This window comes from Mustelus asterias, chromosome 26 (genome assembly GCF_964213995.1).
Source record: "Mustelus asterias chromosome 26, sMusAst1.hap1.1, whole genome shotgun sequence".
Taxonomy (NCBI): Eukaryota; Metazoa; Chordata; class Chondrichthyes; order Carcharhiniformes; family Triakidae; genus Mustelus; species Mustelus asterias.
In genome coordinates, this window is record NC_135826.1 from 22,830,835 (window position 1) to 22,851,124 (window position 20,290).

Genomic DNA, 20,290 nt, shown 5'->3' on the forward strand with positions numbered 1-20,290 from the left:
TATTGTGTCATTTTTACAAATTACTTTGTTGAAAATTCAAAACGTATAAGAACATTAAGCTGCAGCAATCTAACAGAGATGTCACATTGCTAAAATGATAAAATTTCGCTGTTAAGGCTCCAGGACAGTACGGTTAGTGAGAGCAGGAGATGCCTGCAGAATCTGAATGACAGAGAATGGCTTTGGCACGGTATACCTAATTATTCTGGCATAATTCTGCTTCAGCCAAAATGATCTAAAACTTGACCAGAAGGAAGACATCAATTCAAAATGCCGACAGAAAGAGACAAGAATTTGAAGTTTCAATTCACTGCCACACGGCAACGTTCTATCATACCTACAATGTGGTGTGAGCTACAAGCATGTGGTAATCTAAGCTTAGTTAACCTTTTGCAGCTAAGGTTTGTTCAGAATTTTGTTGAAGATCATTATGAAAAGGACAAGATATGAATTTGCGGAAGAGAAATCAACATTTTACTCTTTAACATAGGTATAATTACTAAAATTGTTTAATGTATTAATTCCTTTAAAAATCAGAGAATCATAGAATGATAGAATCCTACAGCGCAGAAGGAGGCCATTCGGCCCATCGAGGCTGCACCAACCACAATCCCATCCAGGCCTTATCTCCATAACTCCATCCATTTACCCTGCTAGTTCCCCTGACACTAAAGTGCAATTTAGCATGGCCAATCCACCTAACGTGCACATTTTGACTATCTCTGTCCCCGCTAATCTCTCTAACCTATGTATCTCAGGGCACGAAGGGGCAATTTTAGAATGTCCAATCAACCGAACCCACACATCTTTGGACTGTGGGAGGAAACCGGAGCAACCGGAAGAAATCCATGCAGACACGGGGAGAACGTGCAGACTCCACACAGACAGTGACCCAAGCCGGGAATTGAATCCAGGTCCCTGGCACTGTGAGGCAGCAGTGCTGGCCACTGTGCCGCGAAGGTGACTAACCGAGTCATGGTTAGTCCCCTTCCTCTTTACTGAACTCTGACCTAATATCTCATGGTTCAGTGTCACACTTCCTTTATAATGCTCCTGTGAAGCTTCTTGGATGTTTCATGACATCAAAAGCACGACATACATTATTGTTGTTGTTATTGGAGGTCTTCAGCAACTCTTAATAGCTTATCAAATCATACATTGAGGATATCTGTGTCTCACATTAAAACGAGTTGTGCCAACTAAAGCAACGAGCTAGTGGAAAGAAGCTAGCATTTCATTTAAAATAGAATGGCTATAAAAAGTTGTCAGTATTGTCTAAATAATTCTATTGGCATTAAGTAAAAGTCCTTGGAATGAAAGCTGAGATATCACAAAACTATTATGACATCTACTATACGACTGGAAGGGCAAACTGAAAATTATATACATTGCTACATTATTGGTCATTTGTTAACAAGTTGGGTAGTTGGTTTTGAATGAATAGATCCCGCCCCCATCCCTTTGATCATTATCACAAAACACTGATATACTTGGCAAAATTAATGGGCGTTTCATTTGTCTACAGTATTAAACACTTTGACTCCTATTTCTAAAACAGATAAAAATTATAAATAATTTAATTTCAGCTCATCTAGAGTAAGCAGTACTAACTGCTGCAATGTTGGCACGGGACAGTGCAATTTAGTGTGCTATGAGATTAGCCTCAGCTTCTGATTTAAGCTTAGCTAAACAGAAGATCTCTCATTTATATAACAACATTACAATGACTATTTTAAAGACAATATATGAAATACTCACTGGGTTGCATCATGACTTATTTGCAAATTCAAATTCTGAAGATTGCTTCTAAGCTGTAAAAGAATCATTAAATAAAGTTTCACTATTGTGGTTTTTAACAAAAGTAATGATAATTTCAAGATATAACAATTACATTTCATTAATTGGAATTTAAATGTTTTATATATTCAATTAACATATGTTTGCATTTAAAATACTGTCAAAGACTATTGTGTTTAATGAGTTGATAAGCCTCATGGAACCAAATCTGCAATTTTGTATTTTCACATGCAACTCAGAACCTAAACCAGTATGTGACAAATTGGTCTGCATCACACATGTGTTGAATTGTATATTAGGCCGGTGTATCACAAAGCCATAAAGAATGGAACATTTTAGGTTTGATTCTTGATATCTGCTGAGGTAGTGACTTCATCCACAGCAATAGTTCAGATGTGGCTGGGCTAGATAGTTTTAAGTTTAAGTTTGAATTCCCAACTATTATCGAGCGACAGTGATAGGGGTGGCCAAAGCCAAGTCTTTTTTTTGTGACAAGGAATTATGTAATTATAGCATTATGTTCTGCAGTGAAATTAAAATGCTTTATAGGTGGAATTATTAAACTTTAATAGAAGCATTACGAACATTCAAATTAGGAGCGCCATTCAGTTAGATCATGGTTGATCTGATGGTAGCCTCAATTCCACATTCCCCCTACCCCTGATAACCTTAGATTCCCTTGTTAGGAAGGAATCTATCTACCGCTGCCTTAAAAAATATTCAATCGCCCTGCCTTTGCTGCTCTCCAGGGAGGAGAGTTCCTAAGACTTAGATCTTCTGAGAATTAGTTCTCCCTTTTGTTTACCTTCTATTCCCATCAACACTGTGGACCAATGTATTTCCTATCAAATCATCAAAATGATCTCAGCATTTCTGCATTCAATGCAGTTAGTAAATGTAAACGCATCCTTGCTGGATTATGTACATTATTGGGGGTGCAGGCTCGATGGACCGAAAGGCCTTTTCTGCGCTGTATGACTCGATGACTGTGAAGAAGCAAAGCAAAGGACTATGACACCGTTTTACAAACTATTTTCCAATGTGACCCCAATATAACTTATCATCTTCTCAATAGCAATTAGGAATTGGAAACAAATGCTAGGCTTGCTGGCGATGCCCTCAGCCCATGAACGAAGATATAAAAAATAACCTTGAAAATTAAGGTGATCCTAGAAACAAAGCAATAATAAAACAGCACAGTAACATTCAATATATAAAGTTCACCTATCACATGAAATACACAACATATAAATGTGAAAACCTGTGTTTTAAAGTACTTTCTCAACATGTTATTATTTTATGCACTCATGTAAGTTTCTGCCAAGCTCCCCATATTCTAAGAAAGAACAAAGAAAAGTACAGCGCAGGAATAGGTCCATCGGCCTTCCAAGCCTGTGCTGATCATGATGCCCTAGCTAAACCAAAAAAAACCTTCTGCCCTTTCTCGGTCTGTACCCTTCTATTCTCTCCCTATTCATGTACCCATCCAGATGCATCTTAAATATTGCTAATGTGCCTCCTCCACTTCCTCTGGCAACATGTTCCAGGCACCCACCACTCTGCGTGAAAAACATCCCCTGCACATCTCTCTTAAACCTTCCCCCGCTCACCTTGAACCTATGCCCCTTTGTAATTGACACCTCTACCCTGGGAAAAAAGCCTCTGACTATCCACCCTGTCTACGCCTCTCATAATTTTGTAGACCTCTATCCATGAGGGCGGCATGGTAGGGGCAGCATGGTGGCACAGTGGTTAGCACTGCTACCTCACAGCTCCAGGAATCCGGGTTTGATTCGTGGCTTGGGTCACTGTCTGTGTGGAGTCTGCACATTCTTCTCGTGTCTGCATGGGTTTCCTCCGGGTGCTCTAGTTTCCTCCCACACGTCCGAAAGACGTGCTGGTTAGGTGCTTTGTTGGCCATGCTAAATTTTCCCTCAGTGTACCCGAACAGGTGAAGTGTGGCAACGAGGGGACTTTCACAGTAACTTCATTGTATAAGCCTACTTGTGACACTAATAATAAATAAATCAGGTCTCCCCTCAGCCTCCGTCTTTCCTGTGAAAACAATCCTAGTTTATTCAACCTTTACTCAGAGCCAACGCCCTCGAGACCAGGCAACATCATGGTGAACCTTCTTTGCACTCTCTCCAAAGCCACCATGCCCATCTGGTAGTGTGGCGACCAGAACTGCACGCAATACTCCAAATGCAGCCCAACCAAGGTTTTATATAGCTGTAACATGATTTGCCAACTTTTGTACTCAATGCCCTGGCCGATGAAAGCAAGTGTGCCATATGCCTTCTCAATCACCTTGGCCACCTATGTTGCCATTTTTAGGGAACTGTGGACCTGCACATCCAGATCCCTCGTAATGTTCCGAAGGATTCTGCCATTTACAGTATAATTCCCACTTAAATTTGCTCCGCCAAAATGCATCACCTTGCATTTGTCCGGATTAAACTCCACCTGCCATTTTTGTGCCCAAGTCTCCAATCTATCTATATCCTATTGTATCCTCTGACAATCCTCGGCATTATTAGCAACTCCACCAATCTTTGTGCCATCCTGGTGATCCTGTAATCATTCCTGGTGGCAGAAGACTGAGTGAAGTTCTACTACCCCAACAACCCCCATACCTACCCTACATGTACACCACATTTCACACCCCACACATATGCCCCTCTACCACTCACTCAGCAGCCCATCTCAACACCACTCACCCCATTCAGGAGCCAGTCTTACCAAATCCCCATCCCCACTCACTCAACTGCCTGTTTCCATCCCTTCTCCCACTCGGGCAGTAGCCCCGATTTCCAATCCCCTTCCCCCCCCACACACATTCAGCAGCTCCTGCCCCCATTTACGCACACAGCTGTCCCGCTTTCCATAGCCCCGATTTCCAATCCCCTTCCCCCACACACATTCAACAGCTCCTGCCCCCATTCACTCACACAGCTGTCCCTCTTCTCTCCCAGTCCCTCCCTCCACTCATTCAGCGGACCATATTCCCAGCTTGCCTCCTCTCTCTGCCTTTGGACTCCCATAGAAACTCAAACTCCACTGATCTAACCTCCCGGGCCTGATGAACCACAGAAACTGGGACTTTGCTCGTCTCTCCTCCACCCTGGGCCTGCTGATCCCCAAGGTTTCACCAAGAGGCCAGCAGCAGATCAACACTTCGGGGAGGATGTGAATGCAGACAGGTCCAGGCTGATGCAAGGCCTTGTGGTGGCTCCCCTGAGTTCTGCACTTGGCCTTGTTACTGGTGGGGCTTTTCAAGATTGAGGCTCTCTCCTCCTGGCTTTTGTCACTATGGAAGTGACAGCAGCCAAGGGGTGGCAATGATGAGAAAATAATTAAGAGGGCAGAATTTCATTATTCAAAAGTCGGAATTCCACCAAACGACAGAGATTTCTCACCCCTACAGTGACAGCCATCAGAAAAGATGTGCACAAGAATTCCCAGTGAAGAATGGCTAGGAACAGAAAATGAAAACTACTGGAAAACTTCAGCAGATCTGACAGCATCTGTGGAGAAAGATTAGAGCTAATGTTGAGTCTGGATGACTATTCGTCAGAGCTTTGACGAAGGGTCACCCAGATAAGAAACATTAGCTCTGTTCTCTCTCCACAGATGCTGTCAGACCTGCTGAGATTTTCCAGCATCTTCTGTTTTTATTTCAGATTCCAGCAACCACAGTAATTTGCTTTTATACCCGAATGGATAGGATTTGGCTGTGATGTCTGGCATTTATGAAGAGCTCAGCAGCACTGACTGTCTGGTCTCATAATGAATGGCCATTTGGGTGAAGTGCTGGAGAAGAACCATAGCTAAGTAAGTCAATGTTTTTAGAAGAAAAAAAACAAAATTGGGAGGTGGGAGTGGAGTTGAGGGACTGAGTAGATGAAAAACTAAATGGTTTCCATTAGTGGTGCACATTTGAATTCTTCTATGTTGTATCCAAATTGCTGCGGGCAAGACAGGTTTTTCCATTGACTTCACTCAAACATTTCTCAAACATACATTATCCCTCATGTATTTACAATGACAGACTTGCGCTTGATTGCCAAAATGTCTCATCACTTCACAATATTTGTTTCTGAAATACAGTGTCAAAAATCTAAGAAGGTTAGTCGGCATTGGTGCAGTCATTCCAGTTATCGAGTCAATTTTTTATATTTATTCTAGCCTATTCCACTTAAGAGGAGTCACCTTCAAGAGAGTGTTCTTACAATTAGTCATATTCTTAAAATAGATGTTCTTAAATTTCAAATGTAAATAAAGGCTTTATTTTAAAATAGGTCATCAGTTGATTTCATATCAAATTCTGATGGCAATGTCAAAACAGTGCAACCCTCAAGTATTTTGTTGCTCTCTTCGGTGACTAAGAACAATGTTCAAGCAGCAATTAATCATTGCACAGTCCAACCCATTTGGCCACATTTTCATAGCAATATTGCATAGGTTTTCATGTTATGTTGAAATTCATACACGGTAAAGCACTTGGTGAGATTTTCAGTTAAATGTTATTCCATTGTTTTGTTTTAAAATTCTAAAGTATTAGATATTTTTAAGTTGTACGTTAAGACAATTACAGACAGTGCTGTGCAATATTTGTTAACTGTCTTTTCATCTAATCCTTGACAAAACCTCAGCTGTACAATTTGTACAGAGCTCAAAAGGTTCAAAATTACAGCTCTAATTCTGTTTGCCTGAATGAGAACATTTGCTTTCCGTAACTCTACTTCACAGAAACATACAATAAGAAGGATGCTGTTCAGGTACCATGTCTGTATTACAGCATTTCAAAACAAATCCCATTGCCCCGGTCTCTCTATGCAGCCCTGTGTCATCCTCTGCTTCAAACAACCAATATGGTTAATAGTTACTTATATCGTTCAGCAGCTTCTTAGATTACCATTTCTGTAACAGAAATTCTTGTGCAAGTAATTTTCTGCAGGTAAGGATTTCCTGTATATAGCAGGCTTTTGACTCGATGTATCAGTGCAATAAGATGACTGCCAATGAATGTTCCTGAACACGTTACCAAACAGCATGTGAAATACTGGATTTAAACTGTTTGCAGGATTAGGGCCTCCAGAACATGTCAGTGTAAATGGCTTGAACCTGTGCAATGAACTGAGATGCTAACTTCCTGTCAACAAAAGAAGATTGGATAATTATACAATGTCGTGATGGAGTAATGCCAAAAACCTAGCATCAGTCATTAGAATGTGAGCTGAAACCTTGCAAAATGCCCCAGCTATGCATTTTGCAACACTGTTAGCTCCTGGTTATTCTATCCACCAAGAATGTCACCAATAATAAAACAAAATTTTAAAAATTTGAAACCTGTTTAATCATGCACCCATAGAAAAAGATACTTTTGAAACACCCAATAACTTACACAGTAAAACATACACAAGACAGTCTGAAACCACGGACACTTGTAAATTACTACTCTGGACAGCCTTCAATACACCCATCAACAAGGCACAGTGTTTAGCACTGCTGCCTCAGTGCCAGGGACCCGGGTTCGATTCCCAACTTGGGTCACTGTCTGTGCAGAGTCTGCATATTCTCCCCATGTCTGCGTGGGTTTCCTCCAGGGTGCTCCGGTTTCCTCCCACAGTCCAAAAGATGTGCTGGTTAGGTGCATTGGCCATGCCAAATTCTTCCTCAGTGTCCCCAAACAGACGTCGGAGTGTGGCGACTAGGGGGATTTTCACAGTAATTTTATTGCAGTGGTAATGTAAGCTGACTTGTGACTCTAATAAATTTTGGCTTTGTCTTTAAAACTTCTACAGTTTAAAACAGGGCATAGACAGTTGAAAAGCAGTTGTATTTGGAAAGTTCAGGGATTTGTAGCAAGTCATTACAGCTTGATTCCTTTATGTCACCAAATCTAATTGGGATCATCATTTTCATGAGGTCAGTGCATGCAGGTTAGTGCATTGTGTGTAAGAAACACCTTCTGCAGCCTAGGAAGCTCTATTTAGAGTCCTAAGGGTGGCAAATAAAGTGCTCCATCTCCAAGACTGAATACTGCTTTAGTTACTGTTTAAATAACACCACATCAATGGCCTCCTTTTAACATTGGGCACTTTGCTCAAAAGGTCTGGCCAACTACGATCCTTCCTCCCCCAGGGCCTCTCCAGCAACACTGGCAACCACAGCAGCCCACTGCCCTGAGACCCCTAAAACTTAACTGGTCCTGGACACCCAGGATTTAGAATCTGGGAGCTGTTTGTAATCCCAGTCCTCTGTGCTACAACTTCTGGCACTGCTAGGACTGTAGAACTATCAGCTAATCAGATTAGCTGGTGGCTCTCTGAAGTGGGGCATCCTGCTGAGTGAGGGGTGGAAATCCCTCCTCTAGCCGATGGTTTAAAGGGAGCTAGTATCAGCAGCGATGTGTTCACTGTCGACTCCTCGGACAATGGGAGGTGAAACTCTGCCATCTGAAAAATCCTAGCCTATGTCTCTCCCAACTGGTAGTCAGCTTTCCTGCAGACTCACTGCAAAACCAGAATGTTACAATTTCACAGTTGTACATACCTTAACCAGTTGCGTTTTCCTTCTTGGCTGTTCCTTGCCCAGTCTAATACATGCTTTTGTAAGCTTCAATATAACAATCCAAACTACCATCATAATCCTGCCCTTTATTGTCCTACCCTAATGCTGGTTAGTGTAACTGATAATGCTGTTTATTACTGATGTTGGAGTCTGATCCAACAGAGAGGAGTCTTGAATGAAACAGGAATTTAGACTGCAAACTGAGATTAACAGACCTGAACACTGGTGTATGAGAGGGGATTCATAGCATTGTTGTAGGCGCCTGGGTGCTGATCATAATTTCAGCCGGTTCTTCAAGGTTGTTGACAAAACCTTTGACGATACACATAATGACCATTCTGAAAATAATTCCCAGTGTCTGTGTGGGTTTCCTTTGGGTGTTCCAATTTCCTCTCTCAATCCAAAAGACATGCAGATTAGTTGATTGGCCATGCTAAATTGACCCTTACTGTCAGGGGGATTAGCAGGGTAAATATGTGGGGTTATGGGGATAGGGCCTGGGTGGGATTGTTGTCAGTGCAGGCTCGGTGGGCTGAATGGCCTCCTTTTACACTGTTGGGATTCTATGAAGGATACCAGCAAAAAAAGATAATTGACATCAGTCTCTTAGGTGTCCATAATTTACAGATTTCACTGCGCAGATAACACCTGTGCAACTTCCAGTGCTCATAGAAATACATTACTGATAACTAACCAACCAATGGTGTCACTGTTGACATATAATTACTCTGTGCTCTGTTCAAGGACCACTCACCCAGCTGTGGCTCTTGAGCAAGTAACTGCTGAGAACCGTATTGATTAAAATCAATGTGTTTATATCCTTTTCCTACTTTAGAAATTATAAATGTCGCTTACAGCAGCCCACAAACAATAGCAGTACAATTGGAATGTTAAATGTCAACAATCGTTCCACTCAAAACAAATCACCACATATTGGACTTGCAACCTACCACAAACTATTTGTGTGGATGTTGACACCAATCAACATTAAAATTATAGAGCCTGTTTTAAGTATCCATGTATATAAATATATAACAGTATTTAAAATCAGCATGGTGGAAAAATAAATTGGAACAACTCTAACACGCTTATTTCTTGATGGAGACAATAACTTACAAAGGGTGCATCATAACAGTCTTTGATGCTTGACTCGGCACTGATATCACTGTAAGAATGTGAACCTGGGGTACTTGCCAACATGCCTACTCTCCACTATATCAGGAAAAGACAGGTCTGGTCTATCCAGGAGTGAGTTTTAAATAGTATGATAAGTGATAGTTTATAAAGGCATTTATGACCCAGAAGGAGGCCATTTGGCCAATCTGCTCTATACTGACATATCTGCATAGCCAAACAACCTCTCTGGCATTAAAATCTCAATTTTATAGATATAGAGTGTCATTGCTTCAGAAGGTAACTGCGGTGGAATTTTAAAAAAATACTTTTTTATTAATGTTTTGTCTGTCTCTTATGTTGTTTTCATTATTCCATCTATCTTTGCCAATCCTTATTTTACTTTCTGTTCACAAATTAAATACAACTGATACTCCATGGTTTAGATTCTGCATGTCTCAGTAGGAGTCTTTAACCTGTTTATCTGAAGGTAAGAGATCCCCTTATAGAGGGCGCTGTGCTGGATTAGGCAATGGATTAGAGGAAAACTACACTGAGAATTGGGCAAAAGCTGCATAGGTTGCCATTAGTGTGATGAGCAGTGACTGCTGTTCCTTCATTTCACTGTTGAAGAGAAAAACCTGGGCTTATGTAACAATAGACTAGAGCCTTAACAGGGTCAGAGAGGGATATGCAAGAGACACAAGACTTTTGTGTACATATGAGCAACTTGTAATATAAAACAGAGGTGGGAGAGCTCAGTACAAAGGAGTATGTTCGAATAGTTGTGATTTTAATTTTTCTGTTCATATTTTGCCACACAATACTGTGGTCATTCTGAACATGGCTTCTTTATGCAGGAGGATGAAAATATACACTTTCAGCTGCTCTCAGATACTGCACACTTATTGATTAATCATGTCACCTCCAGCTTTGTGAAAGCTAGACTGGTGACTGCTTTCCCATTCAAAGTATTCTCAGTCCTTGCCCTTGTGAACTCACTACATCTCCATCCTTCACATCTGTATGTCCTTGAAATCTAGTCAGCATTCATTAAATTGTCTAGGTAAGGTGATGCAGATTAGATAAAACAAAACTGCATGCAACATTTGTATGCTTAAAATACATTACCAAGGGAAGAGCAAGGAAAGCTAACAAATATATCCCGCCAAAAAAATTCCAGGTAATGCTGATGTATTTTGGTCAGTCTTAGCAGTTCCAACCAAATTGACAACATACTGACTAACTGGTACTGAGCAAACTATCAGGTTGAAGAGTGCAGCTCAAAATCTCAAACAGTTTAAGAGGCTGTAGGATATGATTGGGGGATGGGAGAAAAACTGTAGGTTTTCTTTTTGACTGATGAGGTAAGGTGGACTGAATGTCCACTCCTACTTGCATTCATCACTTGATTCCAGAGATACTGAGTACTTTATCTGAACAAACTGTATCTGATTTATGAGTCCAGCCAGTGTGTTGGTAGGCTATAGTAGCTTTGTTGCAGTGTTAATGTAAGCCTTACTTGTGACTAATAAATAAACTTTACTATATCACCACGGAGAAAAGAAAATCACAGCCAGATTAGAATCTGTCCTTAATTGACAGAAAAAAATAATTTCTATTATAATCAGAGGTGGAAATATTAGCCACTTTTCCTCTTCATAGACCAAGAAATGAGCCTGGGCTTGTCTAATCTGTATGGATCAGGAAGATACTGTCATTATAAACAGAACCGTACAGACCAGACAGGTCCAGGTTTTAGGAAGATTGGTGTAGTTGTTGGAGGCTAATCATCTCAGCCCGAAGACATCACTACAGGAGTTCTTTGGTTAGGCCCAACCACCTTCAGTTGCTTCATCTATGACCTTCTCTCTATCAGAAGGTCTGAAGTGGGGATATATGCTGATAATTGCAGTGTGTTCAGTACCATTTACAACTCATCAAATCCTGAAAGAGTCCATATCTGCAACAAAATTCAAGCTTGGGTAAATAAGTGGCTCATAACATTCACGTCACACAAATGCTAGGCAATGGGGCGGGGCAGTTGATGTTGTCTACATGGATTTTAGCAAGGCCTTTGACAAGATATCACACAGTAGGTTGTTGCATAAGGTTAAATCTCACGGGATCCAGGGTGAGGTATCTAAATGGATACAAAATTGGCTTCTTGACAGAAGTAGTCATGATGTGGAGATGCCGGCATTGGACTGGGGTAAGCACAGTAAGAAGTCTCTTACTGTTCTTGACAGAAGCCAGAGGGTGGTTGTAAAGGGTTGTTTTTCAAACTGGAGGCCTGTGTCTAGCAGTGTGCCTCAGGGATCAGTGCTGGGTCCACTGTTATTTGTCATTTATATTAATATTTGGATGAGAATATAGGATGCATGATAAGTTTGCAGAAGACACCAAGATTGGTGGCATAGTGGACAGTGAAGAAAGTTATCTCCGATTGCAACGGAATCTTGATCAATTGGGCCAGTGGGCTGATGAATGGCAGATGGAGTTTAATTTAGACAAATGCGAGGTGATGCATTTTGGTAGATTGAACCAGGGCAGGACTTACTCAGTTAATGGTAGGGCGTTGGGGAGAGTTACAGAACAAAGAGATTTAGGGGTACATGTTCATAGCTCCTTGAAAGTGGCGTCACAGGTGGACAGACTGGTGAAGAAGGTATTCGGCATGCTTGGTTTCATTGGTCAGAACATTGAATACAGGAGTTGGGACGTCTTGTTGAAGTTGTACAAGACATTGGTAAGGTCACACTTGGAATACTGTGTGCAGTTTTGGTCACCCTATTATAGAAAGGATATTATTAAACTAGAAAGAGTGCAGAAAAGATTTACGAGGATGTTACCGGGACTTGATGGTTTGGGTTATAAGGTGAGGCTGGATAGACTGGGACTTTTTTCTCTGGAACGTAGGAGGCTGAGGGGTGATCTGAAAGAAGTCTACAAAATAATGAGGGGCACAGATCAGCTAGATAGTTAATATCTTTTCCCAAAAGTAGGGCAGTCTAAAACTAGAGGGCATAGGTTTAAGGTGAGAGGGGAGAGATACAAAAGTGCCCAGAGGGACAATTTTTTCACACAGAGGGTGGTGAGTGTTTGGAACAAGCTGCCAGAGGTAGTGGTAGAGGTGGGTACAATTTTGTCTTTTAAAAAGTATTTAGATAGTTACATGGATAAGATGGGTATAGTGGGATATAGGCCAAATGCGGGCAATTGGGATTAGCTTAGGGGTTTAAAAAAAAGGGCAGCATGGATAAGTTAGGCCGAAGGGCCTGTTTCCATGCTGTAAACCTCTATAACTCTATGCCCATATCCACTGAGAGAGAATCTAACCATCTCCCCATGACATTCAACAGCTTTACCATTGTTGAATCCCCATCATCACTATCATGAGAGTTACCATTTACCAGAAACTTAACTGTGGCCACAAGAGTATGGCAGAAGCTGGGAATTCTGTAGCGAGTATCTCACCGCCTGACTCTCCTGTCCATGATCTACAAGGCATAAGCTGGGGGTGTGCTGGAATACTCTACACTTGCCCCAAAAACTGTAGCTCCGACAACACTCAAGAAGCTTGGCACCATCCAAGACAAAGCAGCCCACCTGATTGATATCAATCCACAAATCATTCTCTCTATCACTGGTGAACTGTGACAGCAGTGTGCAAGATCTACCGATGTGCTGCCCTAACTCTCCAAAGCTCCTGTGACAGCATCTGTTAAACCCATGACCTCTACCACCTAGAGGAATAGGAGCAGCCGAGGTTTGGGAACACCACCTTCTGCCCTCCCCTTCACATCACACACAATTCTGACTTGGACCTGTATCACGATTCCTTCACTGTCACTGGGACAAACAACCTTCCTAACAACATTTTGGGTGTTCTGATATTACATGCACTGTAGCAGTTCAAGAATGCAGCTCACCACCACCAGTTCAGGGCAATTAGGAATGGTCAATAAATACTGGTTTTGCCAGCCACAAAGTAATGAATATATATATATATATATATAATATATATATATATATAAATTGCATCTTTTAAAACAAAGTTTTAATTTTCCTCTTAAAAAGGACAAAAATCCTGAGCAACAACAATTAGCATCTAACTAGCCATACAACATGTTTCTGACAGCACTCTTCAAAGAACAGTTCAGCATCTGGAGAATCAACTTTCTGTCCTTAAAACTACTTAAAATTGTAGCCTCAAAAGGAACACTGCAAGGTATACATAGTTCCACTTAGCAGGTCCTTGGCATTTCTACCTTTAAATCTACTGGGAAAAGGCATTAACATTATTTTACTTATTTATATATCATGTATTACAGGACAATAAATAGGAATTAAAGATGAAAAAATATCAAGGTCCATCTAGTTTGCCTTAGCCCATCCTAGTATTCACTTGATAAAACAATTTGTATTTGACAATCATAGCATTCATTCTCTATTAATTGATTTACAGCAGTCCCAGAAATGCCTTGATAAAAATCCAACAGGCGGGAGTGCTTTGGAAATCATTGGAGAAAGAATTAGAGTAAGAAGTTTAACAACACCAGGTTAAAGTCCAACAGGTTTATTTGGTAGCAAAAGCCACACTAAAGAATTAGAGACAGGATAGTAATGAATAGAGAGGTGCTAAAACGATTGGCATTCCTGAAAGTTGGCAAGCCACCTGGTCCAGACAAAATGTGTTCTAGGTTACAGAATAAAGCAACAATAGAAATAGCAGGTGAAACTGTCACAATTTCTCAATCCTCAATCCAAGGATTGAGTATTTATACCACTATTCAAGAAAGTGGAAACCACAGGCCAGTAAACCATAACTCAGTGGTGTGGAAGTTATCGGAAACCATTATAAAGGACTTTCATTTGGAAAGGTATGGGTTAATCAACAACAGCCTGCATGGAGTTGTTAAAGGCATATCGTACCCAACTAATTTGACTGAATTCTTTGATGAGCTCATTGAAAAGATAGTAAATGAAATATTACACACAAGGACTTTTAGAAATCTTTTGGCAAAATGTCACAAAAGATAAGATAATGGAAAATCACGGAGTTAAGAGGAAAGTGGATGTGAAATTCGCTTAGCGACAGGAAGCAAAGAGTGGAAGTGGATGAATATTTTTCAGACTGGGATGTGGTTTGCAGTAACATTTCCCAAGGATCAGTTTTGGGTCCATTACACTTTTCTACTTTTATAATTGGCCTAGAATATGGCAAAGGGAGAAACATTATAAAGTTTGCAGATAATATGAAATGAGGCAAATTGGAAGACAATGACGAACATAGTGACAAGTTTCATCGTGAAGTTGACAGGATAGTGAACTGGATCGCTGCATGGCAGATGAATTCAATGTGGGCAATTGTGCAGGGATGCACACTGGAAAGACTAATATGGGAAGACAGCATCCTATAAATAGTTCTGTCTGTAGGTCATCAACCTGAAACATTAATTTTGTTTATCTTTACTGATGTTGTCTGACCTGCTGAGTATTTACTGCATTTTCTGTTTCCACATACTATAAATGGCACAATTTTGAAAAGTGTATATATACACACACACATGCGTCCTTAAAAGTGGCATGACAGGATAATAAGGTGATTTGAAGGTTGCTTGGGCTTATACATAGAGGAATTGAATTGCAAAAAAAGCAAAGAGATCATGATAGAACTTTTATCAATCATTGGTTAGTTCCCAGTTGGGCAATACCATGGGTGATGGACATCAGTTATAAGAAGAAATTGGAAAAGTCTCCTTGGAACAGCAAAGGTGAAGAGGTCACCGGAAGAGGTTTTCAAGATGATGAGAGGTTTTGATAGAGTAAATACATCCTTTTTTCTCTGGCAAGTGGATCAATAAATACAGGTCACAGATATAAAATCATTGACAAACGATTTAGAGGGAAGATGAGGATCTTTTTCCCCCTACAGAGGAATGCTTTACCTGAAAAGCAGGTAGAAGCTAACTCCATAAATGATTTAAAAGTGATTTGAACAAGTTCTTAAGGATAAGAAACTTACAGGGCGTCAAACGTTAAGTGAGAATGTGGGACTAAGTACAACTGCTTTAACAACCAACACATACATGATAGGCTGAATGGCTGTCATTTGTGTTATAACTGTCCGTGATTCCATAGATCCAAAGCCCTGCCAAGCATGTTCTGCTTCCACATCATGTCTCAGGCTTACCATGTCATGTCTCAGCTTACTCCCATGACATCCCAAAATGTTATTTTCTGAAATAACTTTCTCCAATTTGCATTTGATGGAATCAATACTAGCTGCTTCCACATCTACCTTGGAAGTCTGTTCTATAGATGGACCATTTACAAAACGGTCCATCCTTTGACTTGCAACAAACAAAATTGTGCGAGTATACATCTGCATCCGTATGTACTGTGCGCTGTAAAACTGCAAACTGCAGCATAAGATGCTCAAAAGACTTTGAACATTTATAAAATGTTCCCAGTGAGTGGCAATTAACTGTCCGTATAGCCTGAAAGCTCTGAGTAAACAGCAACATTGACTAGGTCCTGAATTTTATATTCACCCATTTTAAATTCATTTTAACAGTACTTTAAAACAAAACTTTTGCTCAAACAAGGTGAATATTTAAAGCAATAACATTTGTCAAAATAACGTATTCATTGTGGAGTAATTACTTGCGTGTTCTCTAAGAAATGAAATAAATAACTGACGATGAGATAAATATTGCAGCAGTACCTAACATGGACACGCTTTTCCAGCTTTCGTACATCCACTTTGACCTCTTCCGGGCAAGTTTGAAGTGCTGGCTTAGATGGAAATGAAACCATTTTGGGTTGCATATTACTGTCTTGCAGAGCAGGAACAGCAGGTGTGTGTCACTGACAAGTAAATTGCACAGTAAAACCAAGATATCATCCAGTTTTACCCATTTAGTTCATTTAAGGAAGCACTTTATAAAGTACCTCACATTTTCCCTCTCCTTTAAGTAGCTATTACATGTCAGCACGAGGATTTGAGCAGAATTTTGGATAATACAAATTCAGCATCATGAACAATAAGAGATTATAATTATGTTACAAACAGCATCTGAAAAAAGGAAATTTAATATTGGCTACATTTTTGAGGTGATAGAATATCTGAACCTATGTTTAAATATACATGGTCCAATGCACACTGCTATTTTTAACAGACCATTCCCTTCTAAAGAAAATTGAGGATGAGGGGAAACTCTACCAATATTTACTTTTAATGAAAAGTCCAGGCATATAAACTATACATAATATTCTTGGAGAATATTAATCAGGTTGGATAAATCCAATGATGCAGGTTGAAACCCAATAAGAGGACCCATAATCTAGTCTGCCACTTCAGTGCAGTATTATGGGAGTGTAATATTGGCACTGATTACAGTTGTTTGGCATTAAAGTGAGGCCTTATCTGTGTCTGCTGTTCAGGCAGAAGTTAAAGTATGTCAGGACTTGGTCCTGGCAGAAGTGGGGTCCAGTATAAAGACACTTCTCTTCATGCCATCACAATCAGCACTCATACACTTGACAAACATTTTGCAGCTCCTATTTCTCAACAAGCGCTGAGTAGGATCAAAATCTACGTGGATGCCTGGCCGCAAAACACTAAAGACTCTTATTGAGATTTTGAATGGCATTTTAGATACATTCATAGTATCGGTGGCAGTTTCTCACCATCCCAAAAGATTAATTTCTGGTTTGTGATATGTTAAGTTACTCAAACAACATGGATAAAGAAACAAATAAGTTAGTGCTCTTCAAGTGACAGCACAAAGGCTTTACAAAAAAATACAATTTTCAAGTGTCAAATCACATATTGTATGTTCCAACTTGCAATTATAATTGAACGCTCAGCAAAATGCAAATTAACTTCTCCACAACATTGTGGTGGAATTAAAACCTAGTGGTTTAAATCTGCTATTTTTCCCTCTAAAATGCATCATACACCAGGACAGAAAGATTACAGTTAAAATTTCTTGGTCTACAATTAATAAATTTTATCGTAGACTGGGAAAATTTCTAAATGATCCAGATTTTCAGAGATGATGATTCCGGACAATTGTTAGCAATTTTTGAGAATTGCTGATAGTTCAGCTGTGGCACATTGGAAAAATATCAGTCTCTAAATGGCACACCTTGCAAATATTAAAATCGTGTCTGAGACCAGCTGCGCTTCGCTAGTTAAATTACGATTGCAATGTAATCCTAAAATTAAGTCCAAGCCATTGAAGACAAGTAATCTGTGTGTAAACGAAATTATCTTCCCACTGAGAACAGCCACATACTGTGTTCACAGAATGACGATGTTGTGCAAGAGAAATTCTTCTTTTGTTGAAACTATTAAGTTCAGAAGCACGTTTCCTTAAAACAAAGTACATCAGAGATGCCAATACAATTTGGGCCTAATAACCATTAAATTTCAAATGTATTTAAAACTTTTTAATGACTGAATCCATCTGATTCATCAGTTTAAAAACAAACATATACCTAGCTGAATGTCAGTCTTTAATTGGTCATGAAACAAGATGTGTGTCGGTATTGCCCTGCGAGAAGAAATTAGGTAGATTAGGCTTATATCTGTAGTTAAGAATGGTAGGCAATCCAATTAGGATTCTTAAGGGGCTTGACAGGGTAGATGATGAGAAAATATTTCCTCTAGCTGGGGAAACTAGGGATTGATAAGGGGTTGACCATTTAAGACTACAATGAGGTGAAATTTGTTCTTTCAAAAGGTTCCCAACCTGAGTGAGCTGTGGATGCTTTGCCATCGAGTTACTTAAGATAGGTTGATAGATTTTTGTGTACCACGAGAATTATGGGTTATGGGTGAAGGAGGAAATTTTCCAGAAAACCATATTTGTATCATCAAACATATTTACATATTGGACTAATTGGCACCACTCATAACGGGCCAACAATGCAGAGGGGCACCCCCGGATGGATATTCGATCGGGTCCCCCCCTGCACAGCTGAGAGACTCACGAATTTCAGAAACTACGGAAGATCCCTAATCTGCCTAGCAACAGCGCGCAGCTGCATTTTAAACTGGCCAAGGCAGACATAAAAATCTGATAAACTAAGAGATAAGGATAAAAGGTTAAGAATGAAATACCCCAGACACCCAACAGGACAGGATGACATTAACACTCAATCTCACAAGCAGGAAACACAGACACGGAACAATAGGATCAATTCAAATAAGAGGACACATAGAGATGGTAATGGGAAACGCATTTAGACACCGGGGCAGGACCAAGTAATCCCATTAACACGAACACACACCATACAAATGCTAATCCATGAAACTTCCTAGGGACTTTTGAAACTGACAGACCACTTTATACATTGTGTAAAAAAAGGCATAATCAAATGTTCCCGCGCGAATTTTGGATCCCTATAAAGATCCAGAGCTGATGTGATTTAATTGAGATCAACGTGGCCAAGCCACTGTTTCTGAGCTGGCTACGGGGGTCTCCCTAGAATCCTAGTAATTGTACAATAAAGACACGCTTTGAACCTTGATTTGCGACTCAACTTCTATTCTGCACTGGTAAGGGATATTTCCCTACAACATGGGGATAGTGTGGGAAGGTGGAATTGAGGTAAAAACTAAGCATGATCTGACTGAATGGCACAGTAGGTTCAAGTGGTCTTCTCCTGCACTTATTTCATATGTTCAGTGTTAAAAGTAGCAATGTAGAATTGTCTACTGTAGTTTGAAAATGGGAAAACATTTTGAAAACTTCGAAACATCAGAACACCTTTGAAGTTGTTGAAACAGCAGCAGAACCTGTGATGTTACTGTAATTAGAGACTATTTTGAGGATTGGAGAATAGCAGGCCAACTTCAAAGTTGAGTGCTATTAATCTGCCAATAAAATTGAAATTTGCTTTATATCAGCACCCTTATCTGAGAGGTTAAAAGGGTTAAAGTGTGAGGAGAAGTTCAACAGAATTGGCTTGCATTCCACTGGATTTTAAAAATTAAGAGGTGATCCAATTCAGGTGATTAAGATAATGAAATATTCAACTGGATTGATAGAGAGATGTTATTTCACAGGAGCTGGAGCCCAGAAAAAGGAAATATAACCTTAACATTAGGGCAATATCTAAACGTTCAGGAGTGATATCAGGAAGTGCTTGTTCACTCAAAAGGTGTGAAAATCTAGAATGCTCCCTCTCAAAAAGCTGTTGAAGCTAGGCCAATTTAAACTGTCAACATTGAGATAGATTTTTGTTAAGGGTAAGAAGGAATACAATTCTAAGGCAGGTAAATGGGGTTGAGATAAAGAACAGCTATGATCCAATTGAATGGCAGATCAGTTTATCAGATATACAAGTACATTACTGTACAGTGCTTTGCATCAAAGTATAATACATTGTACAATACTTACTAGTGTATTCCTGGTCCTGTGGTAAGGTTGCACAATTGGTAGTCCCAGTGGTGTGATCCACTCCACCGAGCTTCCTGATTTTGAAATTAGTCGCGCACTTTCTGTCAACCAGTCCTAGGAGATAAAAAATATTTCAGGTGAACATATGGTGGAAGCAACAATTCACTGCAGGCATGATTATTGATATAACTTTGAAACAGAAATGCAAGTGGCCCCCAATTATGAAATAATTAAGATGTAAATCAGTTGGAATGCCTGAAGTAATAATATATTATTTGCACAACCGTAGGCATTTCAATATGCATTTTTGCTCATCAGTGTGATCGTGGAGCCATAAGTACAGCTCAAGAGTGGAGAGATCTGAAATCCTTACCATTTGCATTTTAAAA

General features: G+C 40.0%; 1 protein-coding gene across 1 annotated transcript in view; it reads right to left on the reverse strand.

The window, feature by feature from the left end:
- Positions 1-20,290, reverse strand: part of polrmt (polymerase (RNA) mitochondrial (DNA directed)) — a 102,331-nt gene that overhangs the window by 20,120 nt on the left and 61,921 nt on the right. The window contains exons 15-16 of the mRNA XM_078198260.1: positions 19,902-20,015; positions 1,759-1,811 (exon numbers count right to left, since the gene is read on the reverse strand). Coding sequence (XP_078054386.1) covers positions 1,759-1,811; positions 19,902-20,015 — 167 coding nt within the window. The remainder of the gene's footprint in view (positions 1-1,758; positions 1,812-19,901; positions 20,016-20,290) is intronic.